The sequence below is a fragment of the Vipera berus genome, assembly GCF_964194415.1.
Source record: "Vipera berus genome assembly, chromosome: 1".
NCBI lineage: Eukaryota > Metazoa > Chordata > Lepidosauria > Squamata > Viperidae > Vipera > Vipera berus.
In genome coordinates, this window is record NC_138202.1 from 319,712,913 (window position 1) to 319,721,369 (window position 8,457).

The 8,457-nt window shown below is 46.8% G+C and overlaps 1 protein-coding gene across 2 annotated transcripts in view; it reads right to left on the reverse strand.

Moving 5' to 3' along the window:
• The window catches only part of SRF (serum response factor), a 66,995-nt gene extending 61,828 nt beyond the window's left edge, over window positions 1-5,167 (reverse strand). For both annotated transcript variants that reach the window (XM_081314135.1, XM_081314134.1), the window contains exon 1: window positions 4,513-5,167. In XM_081314135.1, the coding sequence (XP_081170261.1) occupies window positions 4,513-5,061 (549 nt within the window). In that variant the 5' untranslated portion in view covers window positions 5,062-5,167. The remainder of the gene's footprint in view (window positions 1-4,512) is intronic.
• Between the last annotated feature and the right edge of the window lie 3,290 nt (window positions 5,168-8,457).

The window sequence follows — 8,457 nt, forward strand, 5'->3', positions numbered from 1 at the left end:
TATTTTTTTGTGGCCCAGGCCCAGAACGGACTTCCAGAAGCGGCATCCACACAGAGAACCAGTTGTTCACATATTTGAATCCCACCACTGCCTTCACCTTATCCCAAAGTCTTAAGTACAACCCCCCCACACCAAACTAAAGCCCAGCTGTTTTAGAGTATGGCTCCCTCTACACTTTTTTTAGAGAAGAAAATTTTACACTCCTCCAGATATATAAAATTAATTAATTTTTATAGGATTAAGAATAGGATGGGGTTGGGGTTATAGTTGGGGTTATGACTGTGCAGAAATGGATAGACTGACTTTAAAGATAAAAGAGAAAGAAGATTCAGTGTATTTTAGAACATAGGATAATTTCTATCAATGGCTAGAAAAACGAGTTAAAGGAATGTGATATGTAACACTGAATATATATACTAGTAGGAAGACTACTGAGCGATTGTTTATGATTATTATTCATTGTTTTTTTTAAATACATGAACCCAGACAGCATGCTGTTTGCTAAATACTAAGAATGTTATTTTAAAAAATCCTGACTATGAATAGTTTTGAGTCTTCACTATAAACAAAAATTTTGAGAAATAATACCTACATTTTCTTTTCCTTTTCTCCTTTTTTCATTTAAATCATAAGCTTGCAGACAGGGTCTTAGCTATGTCTAATCATTTTTAGTTGCTTTGGAAACTGTTTTGGTTTTTAAAATAAAACTGCCCAAGTACGTTGGAAGGCTAAATTAATCAACAACGTGAGATCTCCCAACTGTCGGTCATTCAAGGTAGTCCTAGAAAGGATATATTTGTCTTTTCTTCATCCTTGCAAAAAAGCATCAAGACTTTACAAATTTGTATTCTTTCTTGAATCAGTCTGCAGGCAATAGGTATATGCAAGATCATGACCCAACAGGTGTTGCTGCATATGTGCACCTTCTCCATTTTTTTTAGACTGGCAACACCACAACATGGGTGATGTCTACTGAGCAGACCAATATTAACTCAAGATAAAATACCTGCAAATGATTTTTGACCCAACATAAGAAACAACATATTGTAGCTGAGTTGGTATATTACATTACTGTACTTGCTAGAGGTTTCCAATTTTTTTCATCTTACAGTACACAACTGATAGGTGGAAACTCTGTGTCACTAAACCAGAAGTTCCATGATGGGACCTGTGAAGAAACATGGAGGCAATCTGACACTGAAGTCACAGGAAGCAGGCTTCCGACTGATGTAGCACACCTGCGTATCTTTTGCAGCACACCAATGTGCCACAGCACACTAGATGAAAACTGCCACACTACATGATTTGGTCATCATTTGCTGAACAACCCCAAATGGCTAGCTGCATATACTGTAGTAAGTCACAAATGATGGTTTTCAAACTACAGAACAGTTGCTGGGCTCATACAATGTTGTTTTAATACAGGGCTTTTCAACCAGTGATACGGGTACCATCTGTGGTACATTGGCACTGGCAGGTGGTACACGACCATCCTAGAAAAGTGGTAGCGGGGGAGGAGAATGAGCTGAACCAGTGGCAGCACCACACAAGCCTGAACGAGAGATGGCTGGAGCTGCAGGGCTGTCAGGGCTCAGCGGAAACACCAGGATCAGCGCTTCTTCGGGGCTGTCAGGGCTCAGCGGAACTGCCAGGATCAGCGCTTCTTCGGGGCTGTCAGGGCTCAGCGGAAGCGCCAGGATCAGCGCCAGGCTCCAGCTGGAATGTTGCAGCATCTCCAGGATCTTGTGATTTACATTCAGATGCTTGGCAACTAATTCATATTTATGATGGTCACAGTGTCCCAGGGTCATGTGAAGTGACCAAAACCTGCTGCAACCACCCAGCAGAGGGGGGGGGGAATAAAACCAAACACCACCACCACCCCTGCTGCCAATCCTCAACAGAAATGCTCACAACAATGATAATCTTGGACAGGAGGAAGAGCGCCGCCAGGTAGGCAGGTGTCTTGCTCGGCTGTGGCTTGGGGGGGCACTTTTTTCAGTGCCATTGTAACTTCAAACAGTCACTAAGCAAACTGTTGTAAGTTGAAGACTACCTGTACTTCATCACTTTTTTCCTTTTTTTGTTTTTTGGTCATCAAGTTTTTGACACCTTGCTAAGCGACTGGTGGTACTCGGATATTTTCATATCCTAAAAGTGGTACAATGGGTGAAAAGATTGAAAAGCCCTGTTTTAATGAACAAGTCAATATGAAATATTGAAAACATTTGCATGCTGATTTTTTTAAATCCTCAGGCTTCCCAAAATGGTAGATGCAGCATTATAAAATGTTTTTATCTTACTATTTTTTTATTTATTTTTCAAATTTATACACCACTCATCTCTGGATGATATAGAGATAAAACAATGAAATATGTATAAATTTGATAAAGATAAATAAATGGAATGGATTTTTTTCACCGGCTTCTAACATAAGCTAACCCAGAGTTCCCAAAGCAAACAACTTTCAAATGTCATGAGAGAGAATGATATTGGGAAAATCAGAGTTAGCCTACTTCAGAGAGACTATGAGTACCTCAGTAGTGGATACTTGAGCCCCACCTCCATCCAGTGGGTTAGTCAAAGTGTTAAGGTCTCTTTCCAGATTCTAAAAAAGGCAGAAGCCGTGGTATGAATAGGAAGTGGCTTCATGACAACAAAAAATGTGTCTTTCACCAACCCACCAAACTGTAACATGATTGTATTTGGTTTTAATTTAGATTGTGATGTGAATTCAACCAGTGTGGTTTGTAAACAATAGTTTTAGTCTTGGTATTATTGTGCTGCTTGGCATTAAGTGAATTCAGCCAACTGTGGTTTAAAAAAACCCTATTAAACAATGATCATACGTTCTTATTTTGTCTCCAAGATACTATAAACAGTAACAACCAAAATGTATAAATAAGGAATGCCCAGAGATTCAGTAAGAACTGGACACTAGATTTTCTGAATTCATTAAAATTGTACCCAGAAGTACAGCTGCAGCATTAAAGTGATCCAAATTCTACTATGGGATGCATACAGAGATGCATATGCACACATTCTTTTTATGCTATTCCTGGCAAGGAGCAGGCTATCTAGCAAAGTTCTGGGCCAGGCAGACTACTGCCAAAGCTGTCGACATTCTTCAATGTCCATGTTGATCTATCAAAGAAATTTATAAAATTAATTGCAGAAATGTTAGTGCAACCATTAGGGTTTTTAAAAGTTGTCTGAAAGTTTTATGGGTGACCATGTGGCCAATCAAAGAGTAAACAGTCAACTAAATATTAGTGTTACCTAGTTCCAACAATAGCTATATTTTTTGACAAAAACTATTTTCCATCAAGCTGGACATAGATACGTTTAGCACATTGTTTTTTTACATGTTTGATCTTTTTCTACAGTTTGTTTTGCAATTATTCTGGAGTTCAATCCTAAGGTTAGCAGAGCAGAGCCTATTAACTAGCCTGATTTAAATCTAATAGTGACACAGTGCAACCCTTGTCAGGGAAAGCTTGCATGGTTGTTAGTTTTAACACCACTTGAAGTCTTAAAGAGTTCCTCCAATATACACATCCTGACATAAGCATAAGCTACAACAAGTGGAACCCACTGCTACTTCAACTTTGTAATCACCTAAAGTTGCAATCCTATGCACTCTGATCTGGGAGTAGAGTTCCTTGAGCAAAACAAAGATAACAGGTCTTATCAAAGTTATCTTCAAAATTAATCCAGTGAAAATCTATTTGACCGTACGTTAAAAGAACCAGTGATGGTACTGATTTGGACACATGCTTAGCATTCACTCCCTTCCTACAAGATTGATGGATCTGCTGCATTTCCAACTTCCCTGGTCATTCCTCCCCTTTAAACTCAGAAAGCAGCACAATCCTTAACCTCAATGGAACTCAGGTCTCTACAGCCGAGTTCGGGGAGCGCTGCCCAACTTTCCCGGATTGAGCACAGAGAGAGGGGAGAAGAGAGGTCGGCGCTGTGCGGGACAGGCCAACGGAATGGGCTTAACTCGGGCTAAAGTAGCGCAGCATTTCACCCCGGTCGCCTTTTTTGCGGTATTTAAAGGTCTCTCTCCACAAGGAGATTTCAGCCTCGAGCTGAATCCGGACCGGAATGGGGCGTGCCTTTCCGGCGCGAGCTTGGCTGATAGGTAGGCCCGTGTCCGTCTTCCCTTCCGGTATCAATACTAGCCGGATCCTTCGGGAGAGGCGGCGAGAGGGCTGCACCGGACAAGCAAGTCGAAGCTTGCTGCTGCCGCCGCTGCTGCTGCAAATGTCAGGACAACACGTGGAGTTCAGAACAGTTCGTCTAAGCGGGTTAAAGAGCGCTCTCACGTCCCGTTTGGGACTGGCGGCCGAGCAGCAGCTTTGGGCTCCGGCCCCTTTCTTTTTGCACTCCAAATGCCCACTGCCCCTCCTTTCAGAGCCCCAGCACTGATTCCGACCGCCGTCTCCGGCCAGCCTTGCGCGGCCATCCTGGAAGGCAGCCCGTCCCCCCACGCCCCAACCGCGGTACCTTCTTCATAATGCCCGTCTTCCTCTTGCTGAAGGTGGTGTAGCGTCGCAGCTTGTTGTCGATAAATTCCATCTTGATCTTGACCCGGCCGCGAGTCTTTTTGCCAGGCTTGGCGCCGCTCACGGCCCCGCTGACTCCGCCGTAAGCCCCGGCCGCTGCCGCCGCGGCTACCGCCTCCGTTCCCCCCACCCCCAGTTCCATGTCACCCAAGGTCCGCTTAATGCCGCGGCGCTCGCCCACCAACTCTTCATCTTCGGCCGAGTCCGAATCGCCTTCGCTGCCGCTGGCCGCCGCCGCCGCGCTTACATCCCGGTCTCGCTCGAAGCGACCACCGATCGCCCCTTGCCCGCTAGGCGGGCCTGTCCCGTTGCCGGGCCCGCGGACTCCTGCAGCGGCACCGCTGCCGTTCGCCCCACGGGGAAGCCCGGCACCTACCCGCCCGGAGGAGGTCCGCGCCATGCCCATGATCGTGCTCCGGGCCAAGGCGGCAGCGCCGTTCCCGGCCTGGCTGGGTAACATAGTGCCGGTGCCGCCACCTCTTCCTTCCATGTGGGGCTAAGGCGTCGGGTCAGACCGGCCCTGCCATGGGCCCGAGCGCCGGCTGCTCCGACCCGGCCCCCTTGCCCGTACCCAGCCTCCGCCCGCCTTCCTTAGCCGCTGCCTCGCACCAGAGTCAGGATCCGCGCCGGCCCGGGGCACCCCCTCCCCCCCCGCCGCTATCTTTCCCCCATATAAAGCGATACAATGTTGCCTTTTATGGCGAGGACGCTCCTTATATGGTGAGAGCCGGCGCTTTGCATCTATTGGCCGCCCCCTTAGCAGCGCTCGGACGCCGTTGGCTGGAAGGGACCAGGGTAGGGTTCTCGTTGGTCGAAGACACAAGGGCTCATTTGCATACATTCCAAAAGAGCTGCGTTCGTTGAGACGTCACGCCGAGGCGCTGCTCTTAAAGAGAAAGAGCCGTGTCGAGTTCAAAGGAGAGCCTCTTAAAACTGGGGGTCTTCAAACTTGGCCCTTTTGTGACTTGTGGACTTCAACTCCCAGAATTCCTCAGCCAGCCAGCATGCTGGCTGGCTGAGGAATTCTGGGAGTTGAAGTCCACAAGTCACAAAAGGGCCAAGTTTGAAGACCCCCTGCTCTAAAATTATCAGTACTGAACCGGCGGGGGGGGGGGGAAGAGGGAGGAAGGAAAGAGATGCTAGGAGCCGATCGAGCAACAGAACGGAAAAGACCCCAACCTTCGACCTATCGCCTTTCCTTTTTTTCTCCAAAGAGAATCACCATTGGCCCGGGCACGGGGTTAAAAGGGATAATAGTCCCATCTGGAGGGCTCCTCCAGGTTGGTGGGGTGTGTGGTGGTGGGGAGCTCAAAGCATCTCAGAGCCAATAGCTGACAAGACTGTGAGACCGGTGCGCCCCCCGAGTATGCGTCAAACTTGGGGAAGCCGGGACGGATTCTGGGACTTGCAAAGAGCAGGAATGCGGCATTGCCGGGAATTCTGGGGTTCACACGCCGCTTGCAAAGAAAAGGAGGGGAGCGCCGAGGATCGGCGGCGGGCGGAAGTTAGCTGCCCCCGACCCCACCCGAGAGGGACGAGGTGTTGAAGCCCAGACCTTTTGACTGGCATGAAGGGAATCTCACCCCAGACGTCTCTCTCGTCCCTCCCGGCGTGGAGTGGCTCCCTTCTGGCTTGGGAGACTCAACGTGCTCGAGTTATTTCGGGGGTGGGTGCTTGCCCTGCTCGATGTAGGGAAAAAAATAGCGAAAACTCGGAGCGATCCAGTCATGGGAGATAAGTTTCAGTTCGGTTACAAGGTCAGTCGAGGGGGCGATCCCGCTTCTTCCTTCCCCCCACCCCGGCTCCTCCTGGGTTCGTAGTAGTGGCGAAGCGCCGGTTACTAGGAAGGCGCCAGCAACGCTATGCTGTTGGGAGTTATTACCTTTATTGCAATATGTATTTCAGAGAGATTTGGGTCTTTGGTGTCCCATCACTTTTCCAGCACATCGGTTCCTCCTGATGGAGAGGAGAAAGCTGCTAACACTGGGCACTCGTATGTATTTATTTCTCCTATTTATATACTGCCACAATCGTCTGTTTCTGTTACAGCCTTTTTCTCTTGCCAGTGTGCGGAGGAATGGGGACTACACTGCCCTCTCCCGCCTTTTCCTCTGCTGTTAAAGGAGGAGCTCTGCTTCGGATTTTGCTGCAAACTCATTAACTTGGGAAGAGGCTTTCATTGTCTTCTGATGGATTCGCTGGTGTTTGTTCTTTACATTAAAAGTACCCGGGGAAATCAATACAGTTGGCCTACAATCTGGTAGTATCAGTTGAAGATGAATCTCATCAGGATTGTAAAAAGCAAGCTCTGGTCTAGGTATGGGGCTTATATCCTACAGTTGCACAATCAAACTGGGTAACTACAAAATATAACCATAAAACAGTTCCACTTTTGATAGCTCCTAAAGCAGTGGTGTAGGGACGCGGTGGCTCAGTGGGTTAGGACGCTAAGCTTGTCGATCAGAAGGCCGGCAGTTTGGCGGGTCGAATTCTGAGTGCCGCGTAACAGAGTGAGCGCCTGTTACTCGTCCCAGCTTCTGCCAACCTAGCAGTTCGAAAGCACATAAAATGCAAGTAGAAAAATAGGGACCACTACGGTGGGAAGGTAACAGCATTCCGTGCGCCTTTGGCGTCTAGTCATGCCGGCCACATGACCACGGAGACGTCCTCGGACAAGCGCTGGCTCTTCAGCTTTGAAACAGAGATGAGCACCGGCCCCTAGAGTTGGAAATGACTAGCACGCATGTGCAGGGGAACCTTTACCTTTACCTTTAAAGCAGTGGTGGGATTCAGCCAGTACACACCACTTCAGCAGAACCAGTAGCTAATTTTTGGTTGCCCAGGCCCAGAATAGACTTCTGGAAGCGGCATCCACAGAGAACTGGTTGTTCACATATTTATAACTGACCACTGCAAGAGACCTGGTTGACAGGAAAGTCTACAGCAGTTTTTCTCAACCTCAGCAACTTTAAGATGTGTGGGTTTCAGCTCCCAGAATTCACCAGCTATGCATGTCTGGGGAATTCTGGGAGCTGAAGTCCATACATCTTGAGAAACACTGGTCTAAAAGGACCCTTTTTCTTAAGTGGCAGAAAAGTTCAGCTCCCAAGAGATTATTTTACATTCATTATAATTATAATCATGGTAAGTCAGACATGTGAAACTTGCAACATCACGTGACATCACGCAACGTATCGGGACAGTTTTGCCACTGCTGGCAATGGGGTGGGTGTGGCTTCCAGATGATGCATCCGGCCCGCAGGCCAGGAGTTTGACACCCCGGCAGTAAATGAATGGCCTGAAGCTGATAGGTGAACATGATGCTTTTTCATGGATGTGAACTCAGATCTTCCTAGCCCAAATCTTGCACACTTATCACAATTTGCTTTTATGCAACTCACTATTTTATGTCTGGTGGTTGACTTAATCATTTGAGCATTATACTCTCTACTGGAAGACTAAAGCACTTGTAGTTAGCATATGTGCCATTTTTACTTTTTTCCACTACTGCAAATTCATTTAATATTCAGACGTACTGTGTCCTTCAAATTATAATAGGTAATACAAATCATGTTTATGTGAATAATGTGGTTTATGATAACCCTAAAATACAGCATCCAGATTAAAGGAATACAAGATGGCAGCTGTTTCAGCTTTCAAATGACATAGTCTGTGTGATATAGAAAACCAAAATTGCCCAAAAAGTCTAACATGCTTTGGTTCATAGTAGTGTGTAAATACCTACAATTAGGTTAATTCCATAAACCAGGTTCAATTAATTATAGGTAAATATGTCAAAATAAAAATAGTGATTTTGAAACCTCAAAGTGCAGTGTAATGCACAGTGTAAAGCAGTGCTTCTCTGGGCTCTGCAGCTGAATATTTT